Genomic DNA, 16,838 nt, shown 5'->3' with positions numbered 1-16,838 from the left:
ATGCATGTATGGCTAAATTGTCATGAAGGAATGATTTTTTGCTACCTCTTCCTGTAGAAAACTGCCCTGTTGAGGGTGAAGGAATTAATGTTTTTAGCCAATTTTTCGATATTTACCATCTGAAGGGTCGAGCTTTAAAATGATACTGATATCGTGAAAATCCGTCGCCTCTGTCCAAAGTTTTTGCAAGACATACAAACATACATACATTTAAACAGATTTTTGCCCTTTATATTATAGACTAGCGCGGGTTCCCAGCATTGCCTGGGTGTTTGTCGGTGTGTGTGTAGGGATAAAAAAAAGTGAAGGAGGAAAAAAGTTTTGATAAGCAGGTAGGCTCGAACCTGAAGCCGGAAAAAAGTGAAAGAAATTGTGTCATGTTATCGCTATGCTAAGAAGGCAGAGGAAGTGAGGATTGTTCGAATTAAATGATTTAAAAAACACAGGTGCTTAAATGAATGTTTGGTTTTCTAAAGCGTTCAAATTTAACAACGTCAAACATCACGCCAGAGAGAAACGAAATCATGCAGTTAATTCAGCTTTACGCTTTCTGCGTATTTGTTTCCCCACGATGTTGGGGAAAACCAGCTCCCCACAAAAAGGAGAGTGTCAAATGAATAGCAATTGCCTGATATGAAGGGTTTTCCCCGCATTGATCAAAGCGGATGTCTTTCTGGACGTCCCTGACAAGAATGCCAAGGAAAGACATTTTCTTCGATTACTTTCGCTTTTTTTTAGCTATTTTTTTTTTTTTTTTTTTTTTACTAATTAAAAAAAAAAAAAAAAAAAAAAAAGTGATAATACAAATATTACAGTAAAAGTGCATTTTAGGTACATAAATTAAAATTGGTGTCATAAATGCCAATGAAGACCCAGTGGTTATTGAAATTGATGAATTGAAATCTTTCACAGAAAAGACAGGGGACAGTGGATCATCGGAGGCATAGAGCGTAACACAGGAAAGCGTTTTCTTATCAAAATATTTGACCGTTTGGCGGCTACACTGGAACCACTCATTTGTCACATTTGTCATATCTTGCCTAGTTCCCATAAAATATCCAATGGTTATCCAGCGTACCCAAACATCGATCAGATCGTCGGAAGCGAAATCTAATTCTGCTCATTTGCTGTTCATCAGCAATACTTTGTGAATGTGAACAATCCAGGCATCCACACTTATCAAGGCCCGGAAGCCACTCAGGGATAAGGGTTATTGCAAGTACAGTACGTTAGTGTGGAGATTTAATGAAGTGTCTACTTAAGGGGGGGGGCGGTTCATCAGGAATTTGTTTACGTTGAACTTGAAGAGATCCAGGTTGTAGTCATGTGGAAAGCAGGCAGATGGAACAGAGTTCCACAGACGTGCAGTTCTAAGAAAGAAGCTTTGTTCATGGAATCTACGTTTTGATTTAGGCACAGATAAAGAGTGGAGAAAATTTTTGACAGTGGATTCAGCTAGACGGGTGTTTTTTGTAAACGATTGGCGAGGGGGGGATATGTGCTAAACGAAAATTGCTCAGTTTGGAACATCCAGAGATCTTTTCCCGATCCTATTCCTATGAATTTATGGTTATCTTCAAGTTTCGCATCCCCATGTTGACAAGTGCTTTCAATAGACTTCCTGTGGTTCTGTTAGCTGAACAAAAAGTCTTTATTCAAACTTTTATAATAAAAAATCTGGATGCAACATTGGGGGGGGGGTGCAATATCTACAAAAAAAAAATAAAATAAATAAAAAACAAATGTTATCAAAGGCAAAATGAGTTACTCTTCTACCTACCTGGATAGGTCATGTTTTAATATATTTTAAAGTTGTTTTTTTAATTCGGTTTGAAAAACAAGTAATGCAGAGTTGGTAAGTTAAACCAACAACAACACAGCTGTCAAAAATGTGCGGTCTTCAGAGTGTCAGTCATGGCTCAAAACTTGAAAAATAAAAATACTGATAGAAATCCACTCAAGAAGTGTCCCTGTGAGATTTATGGATTGAATTTCTATCAGTATTTTGTTTTATTTTCATGATTTAAGCGATTATCGAGACTTCCTGGATGAACGTCTAATGTCGGCCATCTGGTTGTCATTCTAACATCAACTCGGCACCATTTGTGTTTCGAATTAAATAGATGCTTTAAAATATGTTAAAACACAAAAGATTTATTTTGGAAGGTAGAAGAGTAACTGATCTTGCCTTTGGTAACATTTTTTTGTTATATATTTTAACTAGCATGGATACCCAGCGTTGCCAGGGTCGACATAAAGTTCGGTTTGGCCACACTTGCTATACTAAGAATATTGACCAGTTTTTCATTATTATATGTCAACTCCATCGTTACCCATAAAAGAACGAATGAAAACACGAAAAAGTAATCCCCCCCCCAAAAAAAAGAAGTATGTGACAAACTCTCCACCAGATATTTCGTCTACCTCAGTCTAGAAAGATTTGTCTTTACGGTCTGTTGCAACGAAACCAAGCTGTAAATAATTCAGTTTCAAAAATACCAAAGTACAATTTGTGTTAACCGAATGTTTATGTTATAAAAATGATGAGTTATGACTTATTGCGTTATTAAAAGAAAAAAGATTAGCAGTTACGATGTAAAAAAAATGTGAAGAAAAAAAAACTGGTAAAAAAAAAATAAACGTAAATGAAAGTTTTTTTGTTTTGGTTTTAAATAAAGAATCGTAGCTGAATTGAATTGCTTGTTTATTTTAAAATAAAAATCCACTGGACCACAACGTTAACTGCGAAATCACAGAAATTATTTTATTTAAACTAATTCCAAAAATAATGCTTGAAATCTTTTAGTTTTAATATCCGCCGAAAAAGAAAACAAAAAACACCGTTCGTGCCTAAGGGAAATAACTCAAACCGATTCATAAAAAAAAAAAAAAATCGATGTCGGTAAAAATAAATTAAATTAAATATGTTACCAATATAAATCAAGTTTAAATCATAAACTTAAATAGAACACTTAAAATAATTCTCTCACTATAAACAATAACTAATACACCACTATTTAATAAAGTCTATTTTCCTTAATGTAATATGCAAATGACGTCACTTCTTTAATCTTATATTTTGAAATAATCATAGTATATATAAGAATGAATAATAAGATAAAGTAACGGATTTTTGTATATATTAATCAACTCGTGAACAAACAAACAAACAGACAGGAATACAAATTTATATATATAGATTTAGACCCTTTTTCAAATCTCTGGACTGTAAAACAAATGCTTTTTTCATTTTGTTGTACATATTGCAAAATCACTCTTTAAAAAAAAACAAAAAAACAAACGTGGGAGGGATTTACGTTGTTATGTAAGCCGACATGCATGACAACAGACAACCTTTATCAACATCGGGATGCTAAGCTTGCAAATAACTATTTATTTTTCATAATAAGAACTTGTTTCATGTTATGCTTTGTGAGAAAGTGGAGGTCAGAGAAAGGTCGGGTTGTGTTTTGACTTCAGAAGACCTAGTGACATTTTGGCTGCTGGTTGGAAGTGATTTGCATATGTGGCAGTTGTTATTTAATAGCACTGCTTCCTTCTAACCGGGGTGGGGGGAGTCTTTGAGTTGGTCCATTTTGGATATCTTGTTCGCCTGAAAATACCTTGGTGAACTTTTGTTACCTACACAACGAGCTATTTGAGGTAGGTGGGTGAGGTGCTTCCATGACTTCTGTAATTCTTTCAGAAGTTTTGACGACGATTACTTCTAAAGAACCTCAATTTGTTACCTACACTAGAGTTCAGACGCACAGGTTTACGATTTATAGTTTTGTATTACTGGACTCCTAACAGAGTTGGGGGTCGCGATTTAGGAATATTTCGCAACACCAGACCCAACTCTGATTTATCCACTTCTTTGGGGCCCTGTCGGTGGGGCATTAGAATACGCCGACTGATCCCCTGCAGAGGGTAAAAGTCCCTCAATGGGGGTCCTGGATATGACCTTAAACTATATCCAGTGGTGAGGCCCCAGCTTGTGGGCTTTGGGGAGTGTGGAGCCACCCTTTAATTATCATTGCTCCCAGGTCCACTCTGACCCGGAGTGGTAGTACCTGTTAGGGTCCCAACTATGGGTTAAATAGAAACTGACGTGAAAACAACAAATATACTCTATTAAAAAATTTTTTGGTACTGGTCGCGATTTGAGTTCCCTGCCGAACACCATAAAAAAAAACAAAAAACAAAAAAACACTGACTTCTCCCTACGCATGAGCAAAGGACATGTTTTAGTTGCCATAGTAACTAAACGATCATGAATTTTTATCGACTTTTTTTTACTGTTTTACTGTTTATGAATATTGAAATAAAAGAAATTACTACACATTTATTAATAATATCTCACTTTTATCGACTTTGTTTTACTGTTTATGTGTCACTTTTATCGACTTTTTCTTTTCTTTTTTAAATAGCATTTTCTTTTTAAATGACGACGTTTTTACCGTTTATGAATATTAAAAGAAAAATAATTACTAAACATTTATTAATAAAAAAATGGGTGCTAGTGCACTTATGATCCGCGCTATATTTTAAATCGTATTTCTAAGTTTAATTAAAGTTTAATGTTTTTTTTATTCAATTGTAAGGTTAAAGTAGAGAATAGGTACAAAACACCCTCCCCATGTTGAGAATGCGTAGGGAGAAGTCAGTGTTTTTTATGGTGTTCGGCAGGGAACTCAAATCGCGACCAGTACCAAATTTTTCTTCAAAATCTTTGGATTCGGCATTAAATAACCCGAAAAGGGTTGATATGCCGTAAAACAAAAACAACCAACCAACCACTTCTTTGGTGTCGGAGAATTTTCGACAGCTTACATGCTGATTATAGCTGACAATTATCCCATCTAATTTTGTGTTATTGTTGTACACTGGTTTTAAATAATGTGAACTACAAAATAAAATAGTTTTTTTTTTATCGTCTTATTTACGTCTTTTAATTTATGCATCTAAAATGAATTTTTGTCAATTTTTACTTTCTATCTCAGCATTGAATCCCATTAAATTGACGACTTGTCTAGGTCTTTGGGTATGCTGAAAACGAATATCACATTTAAATTTGGGACAGGCAATTAGTTTCCTGAATATTAAGATCTTTACTATCAAATGTAATCCATTATGCTTTCACTGGTTGTTATGTTTTTTTTTTCTAACTGAATGCGCATTACAAAATACCCCCCCATGTTAAGAATGGCGAACGTCATTTACATTTATTATGGGTAATCTCCAAAAATACCGTTAGGGCTTACAACATGGCCGCCAGAAGAGTCACGTGATCCGGTTGATCCAAAACATGAATCGTGCAAATGGAAAACGCAGCCCTGAAGGCAAACTTTGACAAACAATCACAATTTGTTTGTATTTAATTTTTTGTTGATATAATGTTGTTATAAAAATAGGCAAACTTTGAGAAACAATCTTAGGTTGTTTTTAGTTAAAACAGTGTTTATAAAAAGTATTTTATTCAGAACAAACAAGTGGTCGACTAGGTGTATCAGAATTTTAGGCGGAATTTTTGACACCCCCAACAAAAAACTGCGAATAAAATATATAAAACTCGTAATTTCTGTTTTTAAAGTGGGTTGTCAATTTTCTTTATGAAATATACTTCCAACATAAACTATTACAGTCGTTTAAAACATAATAGAAGCATTATTTTTTATTTTTTAAAAACAATGTTTACAAAATGTCTACGCACGTTCGTTTAAATATAAACTGTTTTTTTTTACATCATATTTTTATAACATTACATCTTAAAAAAAATGAACACCTTGTTTTAAATACCATTTTTATGAAAAACTCTGAATAAAATATTTTTTATAAACACTGTTTTAAAAAAACAAACAAACTGTGATTGTTTCTCAACAAAAAATTAAATGACCGTTCTAAATAAATTATTATTATGATATTGAAAAACTGTTTTTGTACTTAATTATTATGCTTGTTTGTCAAAGTTTGCTTTAAATTTGCGTTTTCCGGTTTCGTAATACGGCGATTCATGTTTTGGATCAACCGGATCACGTGACTCTTCTGGCGGCCATATGTTGTAAGCCCTAACGGTATTTTTGGAGATTACCTTATTATGTAATACATTGGAAAAAATGTCTTAATATCCAGAAAACTACTTATCTGTCCCAAATTTGAATGTGATATTCGCTTTCATCATACCCGAAAGCCTAGAAAAGTCGTAATTTTAAAAGGTGGAAAGAAAGTAAAAATTTACTTAAAAAAACTGGATTAAATTACGTGATTTTTGGGATATGACATCGTTCTGTAACGAGTACGTACGTCATACAGACTTTTCTGTATTTTCTTTATTTTTAGTTGCTGCCATAAATGGAAAACGGTACTTGTGCATTTATGTTACCTCGCTGAAATGTTATTTAGAAAGCCATTCTTAACACGGGGAGAAAGGGTGTTTTCACCAAACAATTTAATAAAAGAATATCATAAAACTTGAAAATATTATTTAAAAAATAGCGTAATAAGTGCATAAGCACCTTTTTTTGTTGTTGTTTATTAAATTGTTAGGTGAAAGTAGAAAATAGTTACAAAACAAACACTGCCTCCTCAACATGTTAAGAATAGCTTTCTTAATAACAACGTCATTATTTCAGCGCGGTACAATAAGTGCATAAGTAAAGTTATTCCAGCTCGTCTTCAGACACCAACTAACGACATAGCAAAAAAACGGAAACAACAAAAAACGATTTACTTAACAACGATAAACACATACACACAAAATGGCGACCACATGAAAAGTTTTGTTTGAAATGTTTTCGTGGTTTCTTTTTACCTTCGGATTGATTCGAAAGTTTCGGTCGTTGGCCCATTGAACAAAGGCTGTAATCATGCCATCTTGAATGTCGCCAGTCGAAGCTTTCGCCTTAGGAATCTCCTCGACATTTTCCAATTTATCATCAGATGGTCTTTTCAAAGTAGTCGCCATTGTTACCGGGTTTCAACTCGACCTTTATTACCTCCGTAAGTTGAAGAGCTCAAAAGAATCAAAGGGGAGATAAATACAAACCGCTTAGCCGGTTTATTTCATTTTTATATCCAGTTTTTTAAAAAAATTTTTCGTTCCTTAGTTAACCTGACTTATTTGCATATTTTGGAGAGATTCACCACACGCTTGAAAACAAAGTTCGGTGCATGGGCAAAATACTGAATTTTGAGACAAATACATATCAGGTGAAAGCATTATCGCATACATGCCATGTAGAAATTAGTACAAACTCCAAAAGTTATGAAAACTAATCCAGTACATATAAAAGCCAAGTACGTCCAAGGATGGAATACTGCTGCCATATCTGGGCAGGAGCTGCTAAAAACAGCCTATCCTGCATTGACAGAGTACAAAATAGCCTTCGTGGCTTAGTGGGGGATGCCTTTTCTCTACCCTGCAACAGAAGAGACGTTGTGAGTCTATCCATGTTTTATCGTTATTTCCATGGCAGGTGCTCGTCTGAACTCCAATCTCTGGTTCCCCCTCGCCAATCTTTCACGAAAAACACCTGTCTAGCCGAATCCACTGTGAAAAATTTCCCCCACTCTTTATCTGTGCCTAAATCAAAACGTGGATTCCATGAACAAAGCTTCTTTCTTAGAACTGCACGCCTGCGGAACTCTGTTCCGTCTGCCTGCTTCCCACCTGACTACAACCTGGATGTCTTCAAGTCCAACGTTAACAAATTCCTAATGAACCGCCCTCTTAAGTAAACACTTCATTAAATCTCCACACTAACGTACTGTACTTGCAATAACCCTTATCCCTGAGTGGCTTCCGGGCCTTGATAAGTGGTGACCACCGTGTAAAAAAAAAAAAAAAAAAAAAATACATGCCATGTAGAAATTAGTATAAACTCCAAAAGTTATGAAAACTAATCCAGTAAAAAGATAATTATAAGTAAAAATAGAATTTATCGAGTTTTATCGTATATTTTAATGCGGAGCAGTTTTGCAACCATTTCTGACTTTTTTTTTTAAAACAAAGGAGCCACTTCTTATCAAGGCTCTTTTTTTTTTTTTTTTTTTTTTTACATAGGCATTACTACATTATCAAGGCCAAGAGGCCACTCAAGGATAAGGGTTAAAGAGTGTACAGTAGAAATTGGACATTATAGTAATCATTAGTAATGAAAATTTGGTAAAGTTGATAACTTATATGGAACGGCTCATCAAGAACTTATTTACGTTAGACTTGAAGACAACCATATTGTAGTCAGCCGGAAAGCAGGAAAATGGAAGACAATTCCACAGGCGTGCAGTTCTAAGAAAAAAGCTTTGTTCATGGAATCTACGTTTAGGTTTAGGCACAGATAAAGAGTGGGGAAAATTATTGATAGTGTTTACAGCTAGACGAGTGTTTCTTGTGAAAGTTTGGCGAGGGGAGATCATAGATTGAAGCTCATTCGAACACTTTCCATGAAAATAACGATACATCAGAGACAAACTCGCAACATCTCTTCTGTGAGATAAAGGTTGCAAGGAAGAGAAAAGGACATCTCCTACGAGGCTACGAAGTCTATTTTGAACTCTATCAAGGCAGGCCAAGTCCTTTCTAGCAGCTCCTGCCCAGATGTGGCAACAGTATTCCATCCTTGGACGTACCTGGCTCTTATATAGATAGAGAATAGCATCAGCAGTGAGATATCTACCGGATCGATAGAAAGATCCCACCATTTTTCCAGCGGCCTTGGCAACAGATTTGATGTACGTGTTCCATTTAAGATCAGGAGTAATGGAGACCAGTCGAGGATACGGGTTAATGAGTGTATGGTAATCAATGAGATAATATTGTAGTGATCATTAGTAGTGGAAATTTGGTAAACTGAACTACTTAAGGGGACGGCACATCAAGAACTTGTTTATGTTGGACTTGAAGACGACCATATTGTCGTCAGTTGGAAAGCAGGCAAACGGAATAGAGTTCCACAGGCGTTTAGTTTTAAGAAAGAAGCTTTGTTCACGAAATTAACACTTCGGTTTAGACACAGTTAAAGAGTGGGGGAAATTATCGATAGTAGTTTCAGCTAGACAAGTGTTTTTCGTGAAAGTTTGGCATGGGGGGATTTAGACCTGTGGAACAAATTCAATTTGGTTTTTATTCAGTAAAAATAGCTAAGAGATGAAAGTGAAAAAAATTGAAACTTGGCAGGTGTAAGTTGACTTATAGTGCTCTTGTATGCATGCGTAAATATACATTTATATGTTACAGTATTTCTTATCCATCTGACGATAGCTGAAACATTAGTGACTAAGACTAGAGCGATAAAGATTTTGGTTTCGATTCTAGCTGATGGCACCCAAGTGAAGTGTAGCAGCCGACAGCCACTACTAACAAGCAGAGCTACTTCTCATAACTTCGAGATTTGAAATCTATTTCTCCCTGGCTTGTCGAATCACAAGCCAGCTCCCAGTCACGCGACAGAGTATGTAAAAGGCGAAACCTGAAACCATTAACTCTCTTTGATCCTGACCCTGCCTGGGAGCAGACATCGCCTGTACGTGTTATTTTTGGAGACACATTCTCCTACAGGGAATTTAAAAACGTACACGGCATTTCTAGTTTTTAGTAAACGATCGTCGGGTGTAGAGTTATTGTTTATTAGTAATTGACTTGTTTTAATTTTTTTGTAAGAAATAATGAATCTAATTTTACAATGTGAATCCCCTGTTAGTAGCATCACGTAAGGACTGTGTGATTCCCCTCACTAAACGATATCACTGACGATTCTATCATAAAGTCCTTAACAGTGACGAGCAAATCTGGTCCTTCTCTCTCTGATGATGGCTTAGATGTTAGGCAGGAGTTCGTAGAGTTTCAACCTTGTTGGATGGTGTAAAATGTTTTTGACTCCTAATGGGGGTATGAGGCGAATGGATTCGCCAATCATTTTTATAACCAACGGCTGTGCTAAACAACCAATCAAGACGTCGCAAAATTATTATAAAAATCGTCAAATTTTGGATTCAATCAGTTCACCATTTGCTACGTCACGGACCCCATTTAATTCTTCGCCGCCATCTTGGTTACTGATCTGAACTACGCTGCCATCTTTGTTCAACATAATATCTCAGAACTTAAGAGGTTAACTACACGACGGACCGCATTTGATTCTTGGTCGCCATCTTGGTTACTGATCTGAACTACACCGCCATCTTTGTTCAACACAATGTCTCAAAACTTAACAGATGGTTTTCCAGATGTTAAGAGCAGCTCTTTGCAGGACGTGAGTACTACGAGCTAGCTATAACTCTTTTCAAACTTCCATTTGTTTCCACGTGCGGTACCCAAACAAACATTCTTTATTACGCTAAAGAACATACATCGATACACTCACACACGACAACACGTAAACGTGCTGAAGTCTTTGTCCTTTCTTTCACTTTTGCCCCGGCGACTACTAGCTATAAACACATGTGCGCACGGACACTGAACTATTGTCTTCCTCGACACGCCACCAATATATTAATTCTATCTTTAAATACATGGAACACTTTTCTCTCTACCAACGAACTCTTCATGACTATTGTAAATACACGTGCTCGTATGAACACTGAACTCTCTCGCTAATACGTTTCTCTCTTGTACTCTTCTAATAAAGCTACTAACGAAGATAACAAATAATGTTTGTTAATATAGAATGAAACTTTCGTTGTTGTCTCATTTCTATAGATGTATTTGGCTGACGTACACGAGTGAGGCCTCTCTAGCAAAATATACATCAGCTCCAATATTGTACACAGTTCATTCGAGAGAGCATTTATTATTCCGAAAAGGGAAGAAGTTTGGCATGTGTGGTCTTGTTTTTTTGGGGGAGGGAGCTTGAACTTTGTGATTTTCAGATTATTTTGGATATTTTTTGGGGGGATGGATATTTTTTTTGGGGGGGATATTTTTAGGGGGGGGGGAGATGGATATTTTTTTGGGGGGATATTTTTTGGGGGATAGATATTTTTTTTTGGGGGGGGGATAGATATTTTGAGGGGGGATGGATATTTTTTGGGGGAGTTTGTGGGGGGATGAATATTTTGGGGGGATATTTTTTGGGGAGGATGGATATTTTTTGGGGGGGGAATGGATATTTTTTTTGGGGGGGATGGATATTTTTTTGGGGGGATGGATATTTTTTTTGGGGGGATGGATATTTTTTTGGGGGGATGGATATTTTTTTGGGGGATGGATATTTTTTTGGAAGGGATGGATATTTTGGTGGGGTGGATATTTCTTGGGGAGGATGGATATTTTTTTGGGGGGGATGGATATTTTTTGGGGGGGATGAATATTTTTTTGGGGGGGGGGATATTTTTAGGGGGGAGATGGATATTTTTTTGGGAGGTGGATATTTTTTGGGGGGATAGATATTTTGAGGGGGGATGGATATTTTTTGGGGGAGTTTGTGGGGGGATGGATATTTATGTGGGGTGGATATTTTTTGGGGGGATGGATATTTTTTTTTGGGGGGATATTTTTAGGGGGGGAGATGGATATTTTTTTTGGGGGGATAGATATTTTGAGGGGGGATGCATATTTTTTGGGGGAGTTTGTGGGGGGATGGATATTTTGGGGGGAATATTTTTTGGGGAGGATGGATATTTTTTTGGGGGGGGATGGATATTTTTTTGGGGGGATGGATATTTGGGGGGGAGGCTGTGTTTTTTTTTTATGGATATTTTTTGTTTGACCGTGCTTTTTTGGGAGGTGAGGGGATGGATATTATTTTTGGCTGGAGATTATAGTTACAGGTAATTATTAACAGGAAAATCGATGCAAGTCTAAATTAGCACTTGTAGCAATAAACAAAAACCTTTTATTTTCTTGAAAAAAAAAAAAAACTACTCGACGAGAACGTGACTGTTTTTGTTTCAATAATTATTTTTTATTCAAAAATAAAAAATAAAAATCTTAATTTGGCTTGAACTTTGCGGTTTTCAGATTATTTTTTTGTTTTTTTTTTGTTTTTGTTTTTTAGCCAGATTTAATTTTAAAATATCCATCCAAACAAAAATCACGGCCAAGAAAAAAAAAAGTATTCATCCCCAAAACAAAAAAACCCTGCCCCAGAAAAATATCTATAGAAAAGAACATAATAAAAAAAGACACACATGCTAAAATTTCTTCTCTTTTCAGAATAATGAATGCTTCCTCGAATGAACTGTGTACAACATTGGAGCCGATGCATATTTTTTTTTTTTTACAAGGAGGTCACCTCTTATCAAGGCCCAGTGGCCACTCAGGGATAAGGGTTATTGCATGTACAGTATGTTGTACGTTAGTGTTGAGATTTCATAAAGTCTCTACTTAAGGGGGCGGCCCATCAGGAACTTGTTTACGTTGGATTTGAAGACATCCAAGTTGTAGTCAGGTGGGAAACAGGGAGATGGAACAGAGTTCCACTGGTGTGCTGTTTTAAGAAAGAAGCTTTGTTCATGGAATCTACATTTTGATTTAGGCACAGATAGAGAGTGGGGAAATTTTTGACGGGTGTTTTTCGTAAAAGATTGGCGAGGGGGGACCAGAGATTGGAGCTCAGACGAGCACTTGCCATGGAAATAACGATAAAACAAAGAGAGAATCACAACGTCTCTTCTGTGGGAGAGAGGTTGCAGGGAAGAGAAAAGGGCATCTCCAACTAAGCCACAAAGTCTATTTTGTACTCTGTCAAGGCAGGATAAGCTATTTTTAGCAGCTCCTGCCCAGATATGGCAGCAGTATTCCATCCTTGGACGTACTTGGCTTTTATAGAGATAGAGAATAGCATCATTAGTGAGATATCTTCTGGAGCGGTAGAAGGAACCCACCATCTTTCCAGCGACCCTGGCAACAGACTTGATGTACGCGTTCCATTTCATATCAGGAGTAAAGGTCAAGCCCAGAAGCTTGTCAAAAAATTGAGCTTCTCCTAGGTGAGAGCCATCACAACTGATGAAGATGGGGATCAGAGCGTTGATGGTGTAAAGATAGGAGCTTGGTTTTAGATGCATTAAAGATAACCAGCCACGTCTTCCCCCACTGAACTACACGCTCGAGATCAGAGGAGAGAGAATCAGAGAGAACTTTGTCATTTGCAGCCTTTGATGTGTTGCCATAGATGGTCGTGTCATCAGCATAGATGTCTACGAATATAGAGGCCTCACTCGTGTACGCCCGCCATGTATTTTTTCTAACTTTTGAAATCATTACTATATATTCGGTACAAATTAATAATCAACAGAGTATTGGTTCGATAATGATAAATGTGAAATCTGCATGAATCAAAATATTATATTTAAGCATATTTGTGACCAAGCAATGCTGGGCAGCCACTTCTATATATTGGGTACAATATAATAATCAATTGAATATAGGCTCTATAATAATAGATACAAAATCTGCATAAAATTAAAATATAATATTTAAGCATTCCAATCCTGCAAGGGTCCAGGATATGACCTCAAACTATATCCGATGGTGAGGCCCCAGCTTGCGGGCTCTGGGGAGTGTGGAGCCACCCTTTAATTGCCATTGCTCCCAGGTCCACTCTGACCCGGAGTGGTAGTACCTGTTAGGGTCCCAACTATGGGTTAAATAGAAACTGACTTGCAAAAAAACAAATATATTCTATTAAAAAAATTTTCTTCAAAATCACCGGATTCGGCATTAAATAACCTGAAAAGGGTTGATATGCCGTAAAACAACCAACCAATCCTGCAAGGTCGATATATCAGCCATAGCTCCATAGCTAAAAAGATGACCTTCTACGTTATTAAATAATTTTGATAATTGTTTATTATCTTTTTTTGGGCTGATTATTACTTAATTGGATCAGCATATTTTTTGACCAAGCAACGTCAGTCGGCCTGCTAGTACACACACACACACACACACACACACATGAATATATCTTCCTAACTCTTGTGTTTTCCCTTTCTCTTTTCCCCCCTCTTAATAAATACTTTTCTCTCTTTTTTTTTAGTTCATTTCAATTTTTTCCCTTTTATTCTTAATCTTTAATTACAATTCTAACTACATATAACCTATATTTCTCCCCCACCCCCATCCCTTTCATTTATTTTTTTTCTTTTTCCTTTCTTCGCTCTCACTCCTCCCTCTCCCCATATCTATCCAGCATTCCAACTCCTGGCTTTTTATTTGTAATTTAAAAGAATCTTTCTTCTAATTTATTTTGGCTTGGATTGTCTGACGAGATCGGCAGGATAATTTTATTGTCCTGCCGATTGAAACAACTTGTAATGATTTAAGCAAAATCCCCGGGGTTGAAATAATAAAAACATTCAGCTCTACTAACGTTATTGAGCACTTTTCCCTGTTTTTTGTTTTACCAAATATACCTCCTAATATATATATATATATATTTACATGTACAAATAAAATATAAAACCCAACTATTCAATGTGTACGTTGTTATATTCATATACATATACACATTACATAACAGAACCCTTTTTAGAGCCCCATTGCTTGACTTTGGAAGTTAAATTGTCGATTCATATATATTATGCGTTTCAGAAAAAAAAAGGATTATGGTAACTTTTTTTTTTTCAACTAAAGGTGTCATCTTTACCTTTTTCCAGTTAGATATTATCATGCGAACTCTTTTTAAATGCACCGATAATTGACGTCACCCCTCCGAATCTTATAAGCAGCATTTTTAAGTTAAAATCGTGATAACTTACATGTTATTAAATTTTTGATGGTGAGAGAGGACGAAATGTTGGCTGGTGCAGGCTCCCGTCAATGACCCTTTCAACAAGCAGATTATTTCTGATTTCCTGGAATAGGACACTAATGGAGCATGTAACAATACACGCACATACGCACACATATACAGAGGAGCTGTAATAGAATCAAGTGTTAGCCCCAGGAAGGAGCCCCTTGATCTCTTCAAACTAACAAAAGTAAAATAAAAAAAAAAGAGAGAGATCATTCTTACCAAACTTCTCACCAAAATGTCCAACAGTTTAGGTGTCTATGCAAGAATGATCAACTTTATCATGGTGCAAAAGTTTTGCAGCCGTTAGAGTTTAAAAAAAAACAACAACAAAAAAAAAAAACATTCCGTTAGAGTTAAAAAAAAAACAAAACAAAAAATCCAATAAAAACCGTAATTTCAAATGAAATCATCACTCCAAATAAAACTAGAGTTATTTCCCCTTGATCGATAATGTTTACTTTCAAATTGTTCAAAAGCTAATGGCCGTTTTTTTTTTTTTTTTTTTTTTTTTTTTTTACGCCGTTTTTAAAAGTCGATTAAGGTTAATATTTTTCCAGTCTTAAAAAAAAAAATTTACATTGAAAATAAACGAAATGTATGTCCAATAATCTTGTTCAAAATAAAATTCTGAATTAGAAAAGTCCTTAATATCACAAAATCTGAACACAAATTCTTTTCTAGAACTGCCCAACTCTGTGATGCGGACATGCTTTCCAGTTGACTACATGGTCGTTTTCAAGTCGAATGTAAACAAGTTCTTATTGAGCCGTCCCCTTAAATAATCTAATTCAAAATTGAATAATAAAAAAAAAAGTTAGGCCACCTTTGGGACTCCGGCTCTTCTGTTGGGGTTTACTCCTTTAGATTTTCCCCTGATTACAAGGCAGCGGAGGTTTTGAATCAGAGTTGCCTTCTCCTAGGTGAGCTACCATTGAAAGTTGAAGAGCCCCACCTGCCTGAAGTGACTGGTTTTAAAGTACCAGTAGACCGCCATTGCCCCTTCTCCCAGTTAGTATAAACAGTTTTGTTGGGCATAGTAGCTAAATCACATTTGATTTGAGACGCACACCAAATAATATATTGAGCAAGCAATACTGTAAAGGATAGCGCACTGTAAAACTGATCTTCATCATGTTTAAGCACACACAAAAAGTCCAGCTCTACAAACTCGGGTACATAAAAAAAATGAGAAGAAAATAAAAATTTTAAATAAAAAAATGAATCCAGTAATTTTTTGAAAAGTTTTTATGCTTCAAGTTGTTTATATCCGCAAATATTTATTCATGGTGTTTGGTTTGGTTGTTTTGTTTTATGGCATATCAACCTTTTTTCAGGTTATTTAATGCTGAACTCAGTAATTTTAAGGAAAATAATTTTCTGAGTCGAGTTGTTTATATATTCAAATATTTATTCATAGTGTTTGGTTTGATTCTTTTATTTCATGGCATATCAACCCTATGCCATGAATAAATATTTGGGCACTTGTACAGTTTAATCAAGACATTAAAAAATGAAAATATCGAAAAAAGGTTATATTGTACGTATCCGTTATGGAACAAAGTTCTCCGAAAAAATAATTTTTTACTTAATTTCTTCAAGAAGTTTTTTTTTTTGTTTGTTTTTTTTTACAACAAAAAAACAATTTGTTATGATAACGAGCAAAAGGTTCGTTTTTAGGAAGAAAAGCTAGAATTAAAGATGGCGAGGGAGTGTCGGCACTTTAAACTGAGTGGAATGTTAAAAAAATTCAAAGATGGCTACCTTCAATGACCTATCATAAAAATGTGTTTTTCCGCTATAAAAAAAAAAAAAAACTACTCGATCAAATTAAGTGAAATTTTTTTTTTTTTCGGAGATCTTCAGTCCAAAACAGATACGTACGTGGAAAAATGGTGGGATCCTTCTATGGATCCTGTAGATATCTCACTGCTGATGCAATTCTCTTTCTATATAAGAGCCAGGTACATCCAAGGATGGAGTACTGTTACCACATTTGGGCAGAAGCTGCTAGAAGGTACTTGTCCTGCCTTGACAGAGTTCAAAATAGACTTCGTAGCCTCGTAAGGGATGTCCTTTTCTCTTCCCTGCAACATCTTTCTCACA

At 35.8% G+C, this 16,838-nt stretch overlaps 1 protein-coding gene across 1 annotated transcript in view; it reads right to left on the bottom strand.

Annotated features, from left to right (window-relative positions):
- The window catches only part of LOC145269842 (N-lysine methyltransferase setd6-like), a 99,576-nt gene extending 92,557 nt beyond the window's left edge, over nucleotides 1–7,019 (bottom strand). The window contains exon 1 of the mRNA XM_080125559.1: nucleotides 6,812–7,019. Coding sequence (XP_079981685.1) covers nucleotides 6,812–6,964 — 153 coding nt within the window. The 5' untranslated portion in view covers nucleotides 6,965–7,019. The remainder of the gene's footprint in view (nucleotides 1–6,811) is intronic.
- Nucleotides 7,020–16,838: the final 9,819 nt, after the last annotated feature.

Source organism: Euprymna scolopes, chromosome 45 (genome assembly GCF_053919585.1).
Source record: "Euprymna scolopes isolate OS-2025 chromosome 45, ASM5391958v1, whole genome shotgun sequence".
Lineage (NCBI taxonomy): Eukaryota > Metazoa > Mollusca > Cephalopoda > Sepiida > Sepiolidae > Euprymna > Euprymna scolopes.
Note: the sequence above shows the minus strand (reverse complement) of the source record. Positions and strands in the feature narration are given on the sequence as shown.